This window comes from Arachis hypogaea, chromosome 16 (assembly GCF_003086295.3).
Source record: "Arachis hypogaea cultivar Tifrunner chromosome 16, arahy.Tifrunner.gnm2.J5K5, whole genome shotgun sequence".
In the NCBI taxonomy this organism is placed as follows: Eukaryota; Viridiplantae; Streptophyta; class Magnoliopsida; order Fabales; family Fabaceae; genus Arachis; species Arachis hypogaea.
In genome coordinates this window covers 145,952,920-145,971,075 of record NC_092051.1, presented here as the reverse complement: position 1 = coordinate 145,971,075, position 18,156 = coordinate 145,952,920, and the positions used below count along the sequence as shown (strand labels likewise).

Here is an 18,156-nt window from a genome sequence, read left to right as displayed (position 1 = left end):
TTTATTTTTTATTAAGACACGATTGGACACAGCAGACACGCGTATCGAACAAGTGTCAGTGAGTGTCGTATCTAAAATATGTCCAACACGCAAACACAAAAATATCCATACTTCATAGGTTGAAATTGTAACACATGACTAATTTTTTTGTTATAACCTGACTAAAAATGTACAAACACATACCCCTTTTAATTGTCATATTTAATTGTAACTTGCTACTAGTTCAAGTTTTGAATTTTTAAACTTTAATCTGTTCTATTGTCTAATTGCTTAGGACTTTGGGTTAATGGTTTTTCTTATCTTGACCTTGATAGTTCAAAAGTATTTTTTTTGTCTCCAACGTTTGGGGTAAGTTTTAAAGTCATCTTTAATGTTTTAATCGTTTTATTTAAGTCTCTTAACATTTTAAAATTGACTCAATATTGTCCTGCCATCAGGGATCCATTAACAGAATTGATAGCGGGACAAAATTGAGACGATTTTGAAACATTTAGAACTTAAATAGGACGAACACGTTAAGGACAAAAATAATACATAAAAATAAATTTTAATTTAATTTTATCCTTCAATAATATCAATTTTTTACTGCACATAGTATTTAATTATTTTTTAATCACATCTAAATAAATTATACTTAATCACATTACTTTAATACTTTCATTTTAAATAAATTTATTTTTTTATAATTTAAAGAATTTTGATACATTAGAGATAAAATGTATAATTTATATTTCATTATATATATATATATATATATTATTTTTTCTTTTTCACAAATTTATATACTAGTTATTTTATAAACATTTTATGATAACAAAATCTTTAAGAGTAAAATCATAAAAAAAACTATTTAGAATGAAAATAATGTGATTAAGTGTAATTTATTTAAATGTGATTAAAAAATAATTAAATACTATGTATAGTAAAAAATTGATATTATTGAAGGATAAAATTAAATTAAAATTTATTTCTATGTATTATTTTTGTCCTCAACGTTTTCGTCTTATTTAAGTCTTTAACGTTTTAAAATCGTCTCAATTTTGTCCCGCCGTCAATTCTGTTAACAGATCTCTAACAACAGAACAACATTGAGTCAATTTTAAAACGTTAAAGACTTAAAAAAGACGATTGAAACGTTAGGGACAATTTTGGGATTTATCCCAAAAAACGTCGGAACAAAAACGATTTTTTTTCGTGTTAGTAATGTCAAAAATCCCCAGGCAGCGAGGATCCCCGCGGGGACTGCCCCGAACGGGGCCCCGATGGCGGAGAATTTTCCCTGCGGGGACAGGGATGGAGGACAAAATTCCCCCGAAGCAGGGACCCGAGCGGGGATCCCCGTCCCCGTCCCCGTCCCCGTATTCCCCAAAATCCCCGAATATATTAAATTACTTAAATACCCTTAAGAATTTAGTTTTTATTTTGGTTTTTTAGTCATTTCACTTTGCATATATATATATATATATTGAAAAGTGAAAACCCTAATTTCTTCTCTTCCCAGAATCCCAATTCGCACAGACTACAGAGGCATAGAGCACCGCGCATTGCAACTTCCTCACCCTGCTCCAGTGCTCCTCTCGAAACCCTTTCTTCCCACAGAGGCATAGAGCGCCGGCTGTGCCGCGCATTGCAACTCCCTCACCCTGCTCCAGTGCTCCTCGCGAAACCCTTCCTCTCTGTGCCCTTCATCTGCGTTCTCTCCCTCGTCCCAGCCAGCCACCTCCGACCGCTCCGTGCGCCATCTTCCGTTCGCCCTCTTCCGCATCGGTCGCCGCTCTTCTCTTCACCGGCGTCTCTACCTCTTCGACCATTTCTGTGATTCTGTCTTATCCCTGGTAAGATTCACTACTCCCCTTTTCTTCTTGTATTTTGGCATTTCACTTTAGATTTTTGTTTTTTTTTTCATGAATTTGATGGTGATGATGAACTTGGTTGGAGTTGGCTTGCTTAGACAAAATGTTCAGTTGGATATTCATGTTCGTATCCATTGTAGTCATAGTACAGTCTCTCCCCTTTTGATATATCTCTGTTAGCAATTAAAAGAACCTGGCATTCACCATTGATGTCAAATCTCACACACTTCTAGTTCTGCTTCTTTTTTCCTTCCCTGCATGGAAAACAACGCACTTCAATGTTTTATTTCTATCAAACATTTACCTTACTTAAATTCAAAAGATAATGTTACACTTCACATGGAGTACAACATCAAAAAGGTAACATCTGACTAATCTTGATAATCTAAATGCCTACTGGAACCCATATATAATACAATGTTAACATCTGACTAAGCCACAATAAAAAATAATGAGTTTGTATATCAGACTATATACTACTCGACCAGTAAGGTGTTACATATAGCTTACTTATAGTGATACCTAAACTTTATAGTTTTTTTAATGTAAATGCTAGATAGCAATCTTATTTTCTGTGTTTGGAGACTTTCCCCATTTAGTAAATTGAAACATTTTCTGGTTATATCGCTTACCTAATTAATATGCTTATATTAATGGTTATGTAATTATTATGCATGTTATTTAGAATGCTGGCTTGGTGGACATAATTTTGCCTCTAATATCTTTGATTGGTGTTTTGAAATAATCTAAAGCTAGCTAGATAGATAATGACATGATAAAATGTATATGAATGGTGATGAAAGTGGGGGTATGGTAAATTAAGTACTCAATGGAGAAAACAGGCATCTTATAATAGCCTCTCCTTTCATTAGAAAATTGATGCAGATTGAATTTGAATTTTAGTTTAGTGTTTCTGTATTAAATCTGAATTGATTATGTGTTTTAGTGTTTTAGTGTTTATGTATTGAATTTGAATTTTAATTTAGTATTTCTGTATTAAATCTTACTGTATAGGATGGATAGTTTAAACTTGACTCCTATTAAAAATAATAATGAGACAGAACTAACTCAAGATGATGAGGGTCAAGCAATTGAAGCACATGTTCAAGGAACACAAGAAGAAGGACAAGAAGAAACACAAGAGGGAGGGCAAGAAGTTAGCCAAAGTGTGCAAAACAGTCCTAACAAAAAAGGATTAACTTCTGAAGTTTGGAAACATTTTAGGAGGGAGCAAATAGATGAAAAGTGGAAGGCAATATGTAAATATTGCGAAAGAAAGATTGGAGGTGACACGAAACAAGGAACTAAGCACTTGCATGATCACATTAGAATTTGCCCGATTCGTACTGTTAGGGGACCAAAGAAATCAATATTGAAGATAGTGCAGCAATCATCAGGTTCGACAGGAACGGGAAGGCCAACAGATTCACTTTTGGTTGGAAACTTCACATTTAGTCAAGAGGGAGCACGACGAGCACTCACAAGATGGGTTATTAGGGACGAACACCCTATGTCGTTTGTTGAGCAACAGGGTTTTCATGAGTTTATGGCTGAGACTCAACCTTTGTTCAAATTTTATACAAGAAATACACTGAGAAGTGATGCTATGAAGATGTATGAAGCTGAAAAGGCAATGCTTCTAAAATTGTTGGGAAAAAATTCAAGCCGCATTGCTATAACTACTGATATGTGGAGTTCTGATTGTCAAAACAAAGGTTATATGGCGATTACAGCTCACTTTATTGATGATGATTGGAACTTGCAAAATCGGCTTGTAAGGTATTATTTATGCTTTTAGCATCTTTTAAATATTTGAATTTTTAATGTCATGATTGTTTATTATATTTACATTATTCTAGGTTTGCATATGTGCCTGCACCCCATACTACTGAAGTTCTTAGTGATGTTTTGGTGAATTCCTTGTATGATTGGAATATAGATAGAAAATTGTCAACTTTAACGGTTGATAATTGTAGTACAAATGATGCCATGATCCATCTTGTGCTTGATAAGATTTCACCGTCTAACTTTGTTAAGAGAGGAGAATTTTTTCACATGCGTTGTTGTGCTCACATTGTGAATTTGATTGTGAAAGATGGCATGAATGCAATATATGGTTCTATTGAAAAAATAAGAGATAGTGTTTCTTTTTGGGTTGCAACACGGGAAGAAAAATTTGAAGAGACTTGTAGGCAATTGAATATTAATTATAGGAGAAAGCTTGCACTTGATTGTAGAACTAGATGGAATTCAACTTATCTAATGCTTGCTTCTACTTTGCCATATAGAGAAGTTTTTGAGCGTTTAAGACACCGTAAATCTCTGTATAAAGTTGTACCACCTGATGATGAGTGGGAAATGGCAAATGAACTTGTTGATAAATTAGAAGTCTTTTATAGTGTGACTGAATTATTCTTTGGCACTTTATATCCAACGACAAATTTATACTTTTCCAAGGTATGTGAAATGAGATTGAACTTGAATGAGTGGTTGTTTAGTCCCAATGAGATGATTCATAGAATGGCAACAAATATGATTAGTAAGTTTGAAAAGTATTGGGATCAAATTAATGAAGTCATGGCTGTGGGAGCTATCTTAGATCCTAGGTATAAGATGAAGTTATTGAAATTTTTTTCCTAAAATATATGGATCTCAAAGTGAGAATCATCTGAGTAAGGTAAAGAAAATGATGGAAAAATTAGTATGTGAATATAAACTTAAGGCTAGGTTAAAAGAAGAGCAACAAATGATGATAGTTCAGCTTTTACTTTGAATGTTGGACATGATGAAGGATCTTCAAAGAGAAAATTTAACTCTATCTACTTGCAATTTGTGGAAGATACATCTGAAGGCTGTGTTGCAAAAACTGAGTTGGATTTCTATTTGGAAGAGAGTGTTATGGTAGATAAAGCAAATTTGGAAAAATTTGACATTTTGGGCTACTGGAAAAATATTAGAGTGAAATATCCAACTTTACAAAAGATTGCAAGAGATTTTTTAGCCATTCCCATTTCTACTGTTGCCTCAGAGTCTGCTTTTAGCACTGGTGGTCGAGTTATACATCCACATCGCAATAAATTGGATTGTGAACTTGTTGAGGCGTTAATTTGCACTCAGCATTGGATACACTCTTCAGATAAAAGTATTAATAACTCAAATTTTATCTCCTATTAAAGTTCAATTTCATGTTAAATTTAACTCTCGTGAATTGTTGGTTTTGATATAATATAGGTAAATCGGGGTCGAAAATTCCAATTCCTTGGGACTATGTGATGGATATGGAGATTTAGGAGTTTAGGTAATTATTTTTTTATTATGTCAAATTCTTATTAAATATATGGTATTGTTTATAATGTATGTTAACATATTCATGTTTGTGTCGTATTTTAACAAAGAACATGGAGTTGTTTGTTGGAGGTTGAAGACTTTATTTTATGGCTTTTTTTAACAATGGAAGTTGTATTTTAAAATTTCATTTTATGGACTATGATAACTTGATTTTATATTTCTTTACTTGTAAGTTGTAATCTTGGATTTTGTGTTGTAATTTTCATTTTGTGGACTATGTTAAACTTGATTTTGTGTTGTAATTTTCATTTTGTGGTTTTTTCTATGTTTTTTTTTTATTTTTTATGATAATTTTCATATAAATGTTCAATATAAGCAGATGGTGAATGAGGACCCGAATGAGGACCCGCGAGAAACACAAAAAACGTGGAGAATGGGGATGGGGTAATTATCTCCCATAACGAAAAATGGAACAGGGACGGAGACAAAATTTGAGGACGGAGACGGAAAACAGGGAGGCATCCCCCGCCCCGCCCCATTGACATCCCTAATTAGTATAATCCATTATGAATGCATTACGATAGTTGTGCAAATAAGAAATACTAAAGTGATAATCATAGATTCATAATTTGATTTTTAAATTTATTATCAATATAGAAGATAGAATAAGATAGATAGATAGATTATAAATATCTTTAGAAGTATCTCCCCATACTTTCCCATTAGGTTAAAGTCCAAGATTCTAGATGATGACTAGCCTTCTTCTTTAACTTGAATTCTATTAAGATTTTCAAAGTACCAGGAAAAAAAAAAAAAGAGAGAGTTTTCCTGTTTTATATACAACTCACAAGTATCATCGTTCTTATTTTATTTGTGGTCATTATTGTTAACCTCGACACAATTTGAATTAATATTTTTTAAAAAATTAATTATTAAAATTCATATAACTTGTTATCGAATCTCAATAGTTAAATATAAAAGAAATTAATAATAAAGATTTAGATTTAGATTTATGGTTAAAGACTTAAAGATATCATAAAGAAAAAAATCCAGTAAAAATAAAAATATTTTTTTCCAAAAATAAATAAATAAATATTTTTTTTCCTTTCTTTCTTCCAAAAGGAAAAAAAAAAAGCAACAATTCGAAGGGAGAGATGCTCCTAAGGCAGAGAGATAATACAAGTACAAGAAATCAAGAATTGAAGACATATGTCTTTTGAATTCTGTTCTCATCATCTGATCGGAGATATCATATCAAATCATATCATATCATATCTTGAAGCCACAACAACTCAGTATCTTCCCACATTTACCCTTCTTTCTTTCTTTCTTTCTTTCTTTCTTTCAGTTTCAATGGGTCCATTATTGCCTTCTTATTATTCTTCTTTCCTCCTCCTCTTCTTTCTTCACGCACACTTATGCTATAATAATAAACACAATACTCACCCTCCTCCTTCTTTTTCTTTCTTCTTCTCTCTACTGTTACAAAATTAATAAAAAGGAGGAGGAAGCACAGTGTCTCTCTTGAGGATTCTTTCTTCTTCTTCTTCTTTGTTTTTTTATTAGTAATCTCGATATTGAAGAGTTAAAGATGAAAAGGGCTGCTGTTAATTCCTCTCAATTTTGTGGTTCTGTGAAGAATTCCAAGTTGAGCAACAAATACAATGGTTTGTTGGAAGATTATTTAGAGATACAAAAGGTTAGTATTTTATCTTGTAATTATTATTGTGAATTAATTAATTTGAAAATATTATGAGGCTTTATTTTTTGCTGGCCTTGTTTATGGTAAATTCTATGGTTAATCATAGCCTGTTTATAAGATGGAGATAGCCGAGAAAACTGAACTGAAAACATGATTATTACTCGTTAGTGTTAGGAATGAACTATCAATCTGTGCTTGAATGATTTATTACGTTTGACAAATCATCTCAATTTCGATTCCCAGAACCTACTTGGGTTTGGTGAATTTGTATAGGAAGTATATCTTTGTGTATCAGAAGTTCAATATTCAGCGTATCAATCTTTTGGGTACTAAATTGATTCTGTTTACCTTCATTCTAGCATTGATCTTAAATTATGGTTTGCAACAGCATAATCTGTTTCACTGTTTGTACCTTGTTAGTTTTAGATTGTAGTCTGCAACCTCATGGCTACAATAGAAGCAGATATCTGTGCTTGAAAGCTTGTGAGATGAGGGCTATAACATTTTGTGTTTGGTTTATAAGACTTTGGTTGCATATCTGATTGATAATAAACAAGTAGTTTATTGATGTTTGGTATGGTGGTGGTGTCTTTGCTTTCTGTTTTGTGATTTCTTTTTTCTTTTTTCACAGTTGATTGATTTTCCGGTAGCTAAATGTTCACAAAATTCTATCACAATGTTGCAGGAGTATGTTTCGAAGAAAAGGAAATTGAAAGTCGAAAAGCAGAAGCGAGATATTCTTTTGGAAGAAGTTAGGTATGAAATGTACACTTAAGAGTTCATTGATTGTTAATATGCATTCTTTTATCGAATATTTCTTTGACCAGTGCCTTTTGATTTCAGGTTTTTGAGGCGACGGCATAGACATTTAACAAAGTTACACTCTGCTAAGGTTGAACAAGATCATGGTCCTTCTGCTGATGTAAATATTCATGATGTGCCTGTTAGGACGAAGGAGAGTGTTGCTCAACATGAGGTATTGACTTCATTTGAAATCCTAACTGTTTGTCTTTCGATATAAATATCGTTGACTATCTACTTTGAACCAAGAATCATCACATTTGTTTTGTTTATTTAACAGAAACAAAGAACTACATTAATGCAGATAAACAGAAGGGAAAATGTCAATGAGAAAAAGAAGCTTGTGAGTAAAGCCCCAAGGATAATAGAGAAGCCACCTAAGAAAGTCAAATTCATTGAAGAGAAAAGTGGAAAGGAGAAAATCTTGTGGCCAGATGAGTTAGATTTGAAGCTCTGAATTCGTTACTTTCAATCAAGGAAGAAAATAAACACACATTTTTTGCTGAGGAGAAACCTCTCTTTTGGTGCAACATCCTTTGAATTGTTGGCTAGTGTAGGATAGATTTTTGGCAAACATGGGTTGGGAAAACTTGGCCTGTGTAAATTCAAATTTTCTTTTAATATTTTTTGGATCTTTATCAGGATCCTGTTATAAGAAATGTGAGTAGTTTGTTTCGGCCTTTTGGGGTTAGTTATTGATGAGGTCTAAAATCACCTGAGACCATTGAAACAGTAATACAAAACTTTAGGTCTTTATTTACAGAATAAATTTAGTTCATGTTTTATGAAACTTACATGTATAGACACACTGTTATTTAGTCATCAAGTTTCTTTACTTAATTTTCATATTAACTTGGTTAGCATCTCACAATCTGGTTAAGATTATATTATAAAAAAGTTCAAATTTGTCCGCCAAAAAGCCTTTATTATTCAATCTCACTTAATTTACATAACCTTTTTAACATATTTTTCTTTTCAAAAATTATGTCAAAGGTCGATAATCTTTCAGGTGTTACGAAAACTTTCGTTCCTTTGGTTCAATTTTGTTCACACCAAAATATTTGGGGTAGATTTTTGGTATTTTACTTCACTCCAGCTAGCATAATTTTGCTTTGGCAGTTACATCGTAATAATCAAATTTGGCAAAATGCAGTGTTTTATTGGATGAAAATATTTGGGTCGCAGTGACACATTAATTTTTAAAGATAAATTTGCTCAAATAAAACAGAGAGAGATCAGTCTTTTTAGTTTCTAAATTTATACAAGTACTTTTTCATTGTTTTCAAACAAATCTGAACCTACTTTCACACAACTTGAAAATAGGTAGACTGATGGCTGAGTTTGAAGACCAACTAAACGTATGAACACCCTAAGATTTAAAATCAATGCAGTTGCTTCCTTGTCTGAAAATACATGTCATTTACTGGGGAACTAAGGATCAAGTTATATGGTTGACGTAAAAAATCATAATACTCATCCCCTCTACTTGGCAATTGTTTATAAAACATATGAAAATGATTGATTTACAGTAGCATCTATGTTGAATATATAGAGATGAACATAAGAAAAAAGAGTACAAAGTAAGGAAGCCTGCTTAGTTTTTCAAAAAGTAAGACAATAACGCAATTCCAGTGCTCATCTCATCTCATTAGCCAAGTTGCTCTTTCATTCTTCTCTACTGATGACCTAAAGAAAACGACTATCAATTAAATGCTTAGTAATCAAATACTCCAGAAACTGCATATGAAATAAGTACTTGTGTGAACGAATGGAACTCTGCTCAAATATCTAAATGAAAGGTTGCCTTCAAATAAGCTATTTTGATTGCAAATATGTTCCAATACACACATCAAATCAGTAAATCATTAAAAAAATTAGTTTGTTGACAAAAATGATCCTTCAAAGATTGAGAATTACACATTAGTCTCCAAAGATTGGTTCTGCTTGACTTTTCCACACAAAATAAAGATTCTTTTGCTAGCAAACTAATATTTCAAGGGCCCAAATGCTAGATTAATAAAAAAATAAGGATAAACCACCAATTTAGTATCCAAAAGATCATGACACTTAAAATTTAGCTCCTAAAAACAAATAAATTAAACATGCCAATGAACCCAGATAAATAAGGTCTAACAAAATACCACAAAGTCAAAGCAGCAAAATGGACATTTATCCAATTGTTCATATTTGGAGGATTATGTGTTTATTTCTTTGTTCAGAGCCTAAATTTGAGAGATTTCATCCACATCAATTTTGAACTCAAACAATGACGGTGGATGCATCACAAGATAATTAAAAAAAAAAAACAACAAAAACCTAAGAGGCAACAGCTACAATGGTTCAAAATGTAAAAGTACCTGAGCAAGAAAAGAATGGCATCAAACAAAAAGCAGATTTATGACAAAGAAGACCTCGCTGTTGCAGAAGACAAGGAAGGCTTTTCATTCCTCAGCTCTTTAACAAGGGCAGCAAGTGCTTCTGGGTTAACTCCAAGATCACAGAGAGCAATAAGAACAGAGAGAGTGTGACGGTCAAGGCCAGTGTCGAGTATATTCGACATTTGAAATGCCAGGTCAAGAGATTCTCGTGCAGTTCGTGAAGCTTCCGGATCCATACCTGATCTAAGGTTGCAAGAACCGAACCGGTCAGTGAATCATGAAATTATGATTAAATTACTAATCAAATTCATGAATCATGAAGCAAATTCAACGCAGCAATTGGCAGAGTAGTAAGTCTTACCAAGGGCGAGGGAAGGAAGCAACCACAGCGGAGAGGTTGGGCAGACACGGAGCCGGAGAGGAAAGCGTGTGACAGAGATGCTTTGTGGCAGCGATGCGGGTAGGTAGAGACGCTGGTGCCGACGAAGAGTTGAACGGAGTAGCGATGAAGGAGGAGAGCAACGATGCCGGAGGCGGCGACTCTGGCGGAGTTCGAAAAGAAATGGAGAAGAAAGGTGGCACAGTAGCAGCAGCAGCCAAGGTTGGGGGAGTTAGGTTTCCAGTAATTTCGGATTTTAATTTTAGGTTTCTTATATTTTATTTTTGAGCTAAAACCCATTCCATTCCGCCCCTCACAATTTTATGTGAGTTATTATGATTAACAAGTGTAATAATAGGTGGATAATTTATTTTAAATTATAATAATTTAGTTAATAAAAAAAACATGTTATGTATTATTTATTTTTTTAAAATTTATATAATATTAAGTATATTAATTTTAAAATAATTATTAATCAATTTTAGTAATATTTTTTTAATAAATTAGACGTATATATTTAATATCATCATTAATAATTTAGTAATACTTAGATTTATTAATAAATTTTTATATGTTAGTTTATTGTTAAGTAAAGACTAAAGACATATCAAAATCAGCTCAAAATGAACAATAAATTATTAGAGAATTTTAATGCATAAAATTTTTTAATAAATAATAAATAATTTAAACCCGCTAAAAAGTAACTCAATATTTTTCTTTAATACCGGTAAAACATATACCTAAAATAATATTATATTAATATTAGTATAAAAAATATATGATTAACGTAATTTTAAAATAGTTTATCAAAAAAATAAAATAACATAGATTTTTATGATATAATTAATATTCTCAAGCTATAAAATTATAAAATAAGGATGCATTATCTATTATCTATTAGCATCTAGAATTTGTCAATTTTGTTAATTGATAGTAATAAATTTGATTAAGAAAATTAGAAATTACTTTTTTTATTATAAGCTCTTAAAAATTTCTCTATATGCAATATTCATCGTGCAGTTATCTTTCAAGTGTCCGTAATCTTGCAATAACATTCGCAATCCATCTTTACTCTTTAATCTAAATAATGCAACATACAATTGATCATGGGTGAAAACTGGTCTTAGAAGGTATATTCCAACTTTTGATAGAGTTTGTCCCTGAGACTTATTTATTGTCATTACAAATGACATTATAATTGAAAAATGTCTTCTTTCAAACCTGTTTAGTAATGTTTCGTTATTTGGAATTAGATTCAATCTTGGGATAAGAACAATACTTTCAGTTTTGTTACCGGTTAAAGTCTTGCATTCTATTACATAATTTCTCATTCTTCTAACTTACATTCTCGTTCCATTGCACAAACCATTAGTTTGGTCTATATTTCGCGGTAACATAATAGGAGCGCCAATCTTCACGATCAACTTTTGTGGTGGTAGACTTAACAATTTATTCCATTTAGAATCTCTGGTGAAAAGGCATCTAACTCAAATTCTAAATTTTTCTCCTTAGCACACACAGAGTCAGAACTTAAATAAACTCTTTCTTGTCCAGGTAACTATGCAGTCATCTTATTGTTGACATCAGTGACACAATCCAAAGTTGGTACAAGAATTGCTCTATCCTTAAAATAATTTTCAACGGATAAATTAGATAACATATATGGATACACAAAATTAATGAGGTCATCCAAAACTGTCTCAGAATTCTTAACCAATATTTCAGATGGTATATGAATGATCGATTCACTATCTGTTGTATCACCAGCCAAACCATCACCAATTTTAAGTAGCCATTTTATAAAATTTTGGAGTTTTTGTATGTTGTTGTTTTTACCTGGTGACAATTTCATATTTTTTGTAAGTTTTAGAAGCTTACAGTTATGCTACAAATATGAAGAATTAATAGAAGACCGAATTATATCTTACCTTGAGCCTTTGGAAATCACAGGTAAAATTTGTCTAAAATCTCTTTTAAAGATAACAACTTTACCTCCAAACGACAAATGAAAACTATACGAATATGAGCACCTCAAGATATCTCTAAGGCATTTGTCTAAAGTTTCGTAACAATACTTACTTATCATTAGAGTTTCATCCCATATGATTAATTTGGCCTTGGTTATTAACTTTACAACCGAACTTCTCTGTTTATAATGTTACACAAAAAATCTTTATTTATGGTTAAAGGAATTTTAAATCTTGAATGTGCAGTTCTTCTATTTATAGGCAATAGAAGTGCAGCAATTCCACTCGAATTAACATTTAAAACTATACCTCCTTTTAACTTAATTGAGCACGATATAGTTGACTATAAGAATGTTTTTTCACAACCACCTTAATCACATAAGAAGAAAAATCCACCCATATTACCGCTAACAACACTCATTATTTAATTGTATGCAAATTTCTGCTCATCAGTTAGTTTTTCTAAATACCCACTTAATTCACTCGCAAGAGTATTAACATCAAAGTTCAATTCTTCCATTATAATTTTGTCTTCTAAGATGGACACCAAATTTTTTGAAGAATATGACATTCCACAATATTCTTTTAATGATTTGCCATTTGACTAGAGCAACTCTTCAATTTTTGTAAGTATAATATTTTTTTTTTTAAACTTCTGACATCATCAAATTTATATTTTTTCAATTTAAAATAACATAATTAATTAAAAATTTATTAAATAAGTGGTCAAAAAATTGCTCTTACGAGTCAAATTTAATTATGACTAAATAAATAACATAAATAACAATTAATATTATTTTTTATTCTTTTATGTTGAATATTCGTTGTAAATATAAAAAATACAACACTTAATGAATAAAAATATGAGTAGAAAATGAGTAAACCAATATGCTTATCAATGCTTTTATTAAATTTTGCAAATTCGAGAATAAGTATGTATTTAATTGCTTGGTGATCACATAAATAATTGAGTAATTAGATTATAAATTGATCCCATAGTGTATACATTATTTTTTTTCTTATTTCTAAATAAAAGGGAGAATGAAGAGAAATAAGTAGTAATAACATATAATAAAAAAGATAAAAGATTTTGCATATGGATAGATAATTGTTACAAAACAAAATTTCATTGTGAAATATTAAAATTTCTCAATCATGAAGCTTAATAACAATGTAATGGTCACTTCTCTTTGTTTTTGACCAAGATATAAGTTCTCCTTTTTCGGTTAAAAATCTAATAACATCTAATTGAAAAAAAACTGAATTAAAAACATCAAATTAAGGACAAATAAATGAATAACATTATAAATTACTTATAAATTAAAGAAATTTTATCAATTTATTTTATATTAAACGATAAAATTAATAATATATTAATAAAAGGATATACCTTTAAAAAAATTCACAATACAATTTCAAACATTTGTATAAATAAACTGTTAAAATTTATGTTATCGATAAAATGATACTATTATGTAATTTCTTGACAAAAAGTAAAATAAAAATTTTTGTATATCTTAATACAAATTAACTACATACCAAATAAGTTACATTGTTCATTTGTTTGTCTCAATATATTAGCATGAGCAAGAAAATTGAAATGATTGACAAGAATTTTATGATCATCGATCGTATTTACTATACATGACTTCTTCTTAAAAATTATTCTGCACACATGTACAGTCGGAAGATAAATTTCACTTGATTCCTCAATCAGAAAATTTGAGAAGACATAGACTTTCTCTTCAATCAGTTCATTTTTAAACACCTTTGTCAAATAATTCTTAATTGAACAATGAATTTTATCACACTGTAAAACAAATTAAATATAAAAGCTATTAGCACTTATCAAGCTATTAAATCACACGGTCTTTGATTCGTGCAAGGGTCTACTTACCAAATAAACTTAAAATATGAACAAAAAATATTTTTAAATTGAAACTAGCATTACTTGAAAGAATCATGAAAAATAACTAACTAAACTTATCATCCATGAGAACCATTTCTATATAAGCCGTCTTACTCTTGTCAAATTTAGATGGGACTTTTCATAACTTTATAATTCTTGTCTTTATTTATCAAACTTTTTCATCACATAATCTATCTTAAGTAATACTATTGATAGAATCATAGCTAGTAGCCATTAGCACTACAAGAAAAACACTCATTCAGGTACACTTGAAAAGTGTAGCCAAAAGTAAAAAAAAAAAATGATACCTTAGGCTACGGCTACGCTTTTTGAGGTGATTCCTATTCGGCCGTTGCCTATTCTCAAAGGCTACGCTTTTCTGCACCAAGTGCTACGACTGCATTACCTGTAAAGCGTAGCCACATTGTATACCATAGCTACTTTTTATAAGCGTAGCCTTAGGTCCCTCGTAGTTTTTTTTTTTTGTAGTTCTTTTTTTGTATATTATAGCTACTGTATATAAATGTCATTAGATCTCGTTTTTTTTTTTTTGTATACTATAGCTACTGTATATAAGCATAACCTTAAGTCTCTTTTTATATATATATATATATATATATATATATATATATATATATATATATATATATATAATAATTATTAATACAACATAATAGTTAATATGATTATATGTATAATAATTCTGCATTTTTATTTAAATGAATTGAATATTACAAAATAAAAATAAATACATAATTATACTAAATAATTTCTTTAAATAATAAAAATTATCTCTAATCAAATATTCCGGGGAGATGAATTATTTTTACGAGTTCCAGGTATCCCTCAATTAGGTCCTAAAATTAATGTACATATTCCAAAATTGAAACATTTTATATGCAAACTATGAAAATTAATATACCGCTGGGAGCCTTGCTCTGGTGATCAGTTCACCAGCTTGTGTTGATTCAGTAATAATACCGCTAGTTGGGAGAGTTCATCGTTCCATTTACTTGATGATCTTCTATGTCTAACATCGTAAGGCAGATGACATTGTGGAACCCTCTTTTTTATTCTCATTTTCAATCAAAAGAGATCCATCAGCAAGGGTATCAAATTTCTGAATTAAAGAGAGAAAAAAAAGAATCAATAAGCTAGGTTTACAATCATGTTAACATATTCCAGTCTTCCAGAGGAGAGTACTCCCACAATGAAAGGCTCTTTAGAAGGAATATACTTTCCTAAAAGATAAAATTATATTTACATGTAGTTAAGGACTCAACATCTTAATTAGCCTACAAGCTCAAGATGTTAGTAGGTGTAAACTGTAAAGTGTGTCAGTAAGGAGAAAACACTTGTCCACTTCATAAAAGGCTTTATTTTAGACAAACATTAATGTCTGAGAATAACAAGGACTTCAAATTATTGCAGTTCAGGATAAATATTAAAAGGATGGTACAACATATCCATGCTATTGAATGAGGAACTGACATCATCCTCACCAAGAGAGAGGCTTCGCTGGTTGGTATGACAAGGTCCAAGAGAGCAATAAAATATAATAACTAGCAATGATCACACGTTTAACCAGCATGTACATATAAAATAATCACTCGTGCAATATATCCAGCCTCAGGTTGTGGTTAAGCTATATTTCCGTTTAGTAAAATTGAATCAGGTGTATAATCCAGTGCTTTGTTACTAGATTATAATACTAATATACTAAGATTCTTACAACTGTAAAAATCATATGACTTCCGCTGCTGAACAGATTAAAATTGTTTGACCCAACATGATGATGCTCTGCCATCAAACATGTTTGTTAAGTTTCTGAATCAACAATTAAAGCATGAGTACAAATGGAGGAAAATATTCTGTCATCACTCATCAGTTATACCTTCTCCAGCAGTAATAAAAGAAAGAGCATCTCCTGGCGATAAAACAACTTCTTCCTTTATACCCTCCACATAAGTACCCTGAAATTCAAGCCAATATAAATCATCAATTATACTTTAAACAAGTCCTTAGAAATTTTGACATAATTTTAATGAACTTTTTGGTACAAAATACAAAAAAGATTTATGTTGTTGAAACAACAAATACTGTAACTATTAAAAAAAACAAGTGGAAAGTTGAAAAAGGGAACACCCTACAGATGAATATAATGTAAGGGGAAAGTGTAGAAGGTTAGAAAAAAGAGAATCAAAGAGCAAAACCAATATTAATCAACTGAAAGAAACAAGACATTCTATAGTCCTAAGTCCATGTATAGATCTGATGCCACATTATAGAGACAATCAGAAATATCAGTGTTCATGTATTCAAAGACAACTAAGAGCAACATAACAGGTGGTTCATGTTCCTTCCAAGATATGGAAATAATGAACCCAAAATATAAATTAGATTTATATAAGAATAAGAAAGAAACCTGTGCATCTTCTCTAACACGCAGATTTTGGGATAATAAAGAAATAAATCATGGATAGACAGGGATAAGAAAACCAATCCTAAGATACACTTCTTAAAATATTTTCCTCATTCCTACCAGATGCCAGAATAAGAAGATGAAGCATATGCTACAATCACTTGACCATGCTATCCAAGCCCACATCATGGCACCAAGGAATTCCGAGCAAAATAATTACATTACATTTAGCTTGAAAAAACATCTTGAAAGGTATCAAAAGAATAATTGAAGAAAAAATAAAAATGGATTGATAAACAACAGTCATGGTAACAACCTGCTCCTATACACTCGAAATTTCTAAAGCTCATGGCAGCCACCAAATTTTGCTCCTGAAAAGGAAACACAATTTTGGACGAAGAGAATTATTAATCCTCAACATGCATAGGTATTAAGGCTGCATTTGGATTCAGTCTCACAAACAAAAATACAGAGAAAATAGACAAGCTGTATATTAAATCACAGTTCACAAACCCTAAAATACTACACATCTTCATCAACAACAGCATGCATGTTATCAAATTACAGTTCACAAACCCATATTTCACAAATTAAAACCCCCAAATTAAAACCCCTAAAATCGGAACCCTAAGCCTCTGAAATTTCAGAACCAAATAGAAATCAATACATACCTATTCAATGATGTGAGCACAGAGAAGACGATGATGAGAAGCACGGAGATGACGATGGTGAGAGCGGCGCAGCGACGATTACTGGAGAACGGCGCAGCGATGATTACTGGAGAACGGCAATGGTCAGTGCAGCAGTGACCATGGCAAAGGTGATGAGTGTCGATGGTGAACGGTGAGCAGTGACTGGCGGTGAGTGGTGAGTGGTGACTGGCGGTGAATGGTGACTGGGTGGCGACAGTTAACGGCAACGGTGAGAAGGCGAAGGTGATGAGTGTTGAAAGGTGAGATTGGCAAAGGTGAGGGTTGTTGTGCGCGAAAGGTTGGCGAAGGTGAGGGTCTCACTTTCTCGAATTGAAGGTGTGAAGGTTAGTTGTTGTGGGCGAAAGGGTTCGTGTGTGTGCTTTTGGAGGGAATCGGAAGTTAATAATATAAAAAATTTACCAAGTGTTGTTAGGATTTGGCTATGCATACATTAGGTATCATTTTTTAAGTGCACCCAAAACTTAACAAATATGTTATAATCTAAAAATGCTCTCTTAGATATAAAAATAAATTCATAGATATCAAAGTACGGCTGTATTTTATAAGTGATTTTTAAAATGAGAAAAGCTTAGTATACAAGCGATTAGGGCTTGTAACTATTACAAGTTCATTAACGTCTAATCCACTAAAACGCGCTGCAACTCCTACGTCACTTACACGCGCTATACAAAGATCTCGCGTTTGTATAACTACCAAATTTAAAAGATTTATTTCCTTCTTTGTTTTCTTTCTTTTCAAATTTCA

The 18,156-nt window shown here is 31.5% G+C and overlaps 2 protein-coding genes and 1 long non-coding RNA gene across 12 annotated transcripts; 1 reads left to right on the top strand and 2 right to left on the bottom strand.

Moving 5' to 3' along the window:
- The first annotated feature begins 1,480 nt into the window (after positions 1-1,480).
- On the top strand, positions 1,481-8,496 carry LOC112697578 (putative AC transposase). 7 transcript variants are annotated; one of them, XM_025750808.3, is made up of 7 exons: positions 1,481-1,835; positions 2,915-3,632; positions 5,085-5,151; positions 5,521-6,840; positions 7,529-7,599; positions 7,687-7,819; positions 7,949-8,496. In XM_025750808.3, the coding sequence occupies exons 4-7, from the start codon at positions 6,733-6,735 to the stop codon at positions 8,099-8,101; spliced, it is 465 nt and encodes a 154-aa protein (XP_025606593.1). In that variant the 5' UTR covers positions 1,481-1,835; positions 2,915-3,632; positions 5,085-5,151; positions 5,521-6,732; the 3' UTR covers positions 8,102-8,496. The 7 variants fall into 7 exon arrangements, 4 of the variants coding, with proteins under 4 accessions (XP_025606593.1, XP_072075440.1, XP_072075441.1 ...); XR_011873528.1 differs by lacking the exons at positions 7,529-7,599; positions 7,687-7,819; positions 7,949-8,496 and having other exon boundaries at positions 1,484-1,835; positions 2,868-3,632; positions 5,521-5,984; XR_011873527.1 differs by lacking the exons at positions 7,529-7,599; positions 7,687-7,819; positions 7,949-8,496 and having other exon boundaries at positions 1,487-1,835; positions 2,868-3,632; positions 3,713-5,151; positions 5,521-5,984.
- Positions 8,497-9,095: 599 nt separating this feature from the next.
- LOC112697579 (mitotic-spindle organizing protein 1B-like) lies at positions 9,096-10,632 on the bottom strand. Of its 4 annotated transcripts, none has more exons than XM_072219343.1 (3): positions 10,384-10,632; positions 10,002-10,260; positions 9,096-9,330 (listed from the first exon to the last, which is right to left on the bottom strand). In XM_072219343.1, the coding sequence occupies exon 2, from the start codon at positions 10,256-10,258 to the stop codon at positions 10,040-10,042; it is 219 nt and encodes a 72-aa protein (XP_072075444.1). In that variant the 5' UTR covers positions 10,259-10,260; positions 10,384-10,632; the 3' UTR covers positions 9,096-9,330; positions 10,002-10,039. The 4 variants fall into 4 exon arrangements, with proteins under 4 accessions (XP_072075444.1, XP_072075445.1, XP_072075443.1 ...); XM_072219344.1 differs by having other exon boundaries at positions 9,096-9,343; positions 10,384-10,624; XM_072219342.1 differs by having other exon boundaries at positions 9,096-9,343; positions 10,002-10,265; positions 10,384-10,589.
- A 4,336-nt stretch (positions 10,633-14,968) lies between these two features.
- LOC112697577 (uncharacterized) lies at positions 14,969-17,769 on the bottom strand. Its single transcript, XR_003151264.3, has 4 exons — positions 17,371-17,769; positions 17,016-17,070; positions 16,172-16,250; positions 14,969-15,397 (listed from the first exon to the last, which is right to left on the bottom strand). It is a non-coding gene; the product is annotated as an uncharacterized lncRNA (long non-coding RNA).
- Positions 17,770-18,156: the final 387 nt, after the last annotated feature.

Bases quoted from the DNA above. Each gene is read 5' to 3' on its own strand.
- LOC112697578 (XM_072219339.1), top strand. From the start codon at position 3,364: ATGTCGTTTGTTGAGCAACAGGGTTTTCATGAGTTTATGGCTGAGACT. The intron at 3,633-3,712 runs GTATTATTTATG...ACATTATTCTAG, and splicing joins TTGCAAAATCGGCTTGTAAG to GTTTGCATATGTGCCTGCAC.
- LOC112697579 (XM_072219343.1), bottom strand. From the start codon at position 10,258: ATGGATCCGGAAGCTTCACGAACTGCACGAGAATCTCTTGACCTGGCA.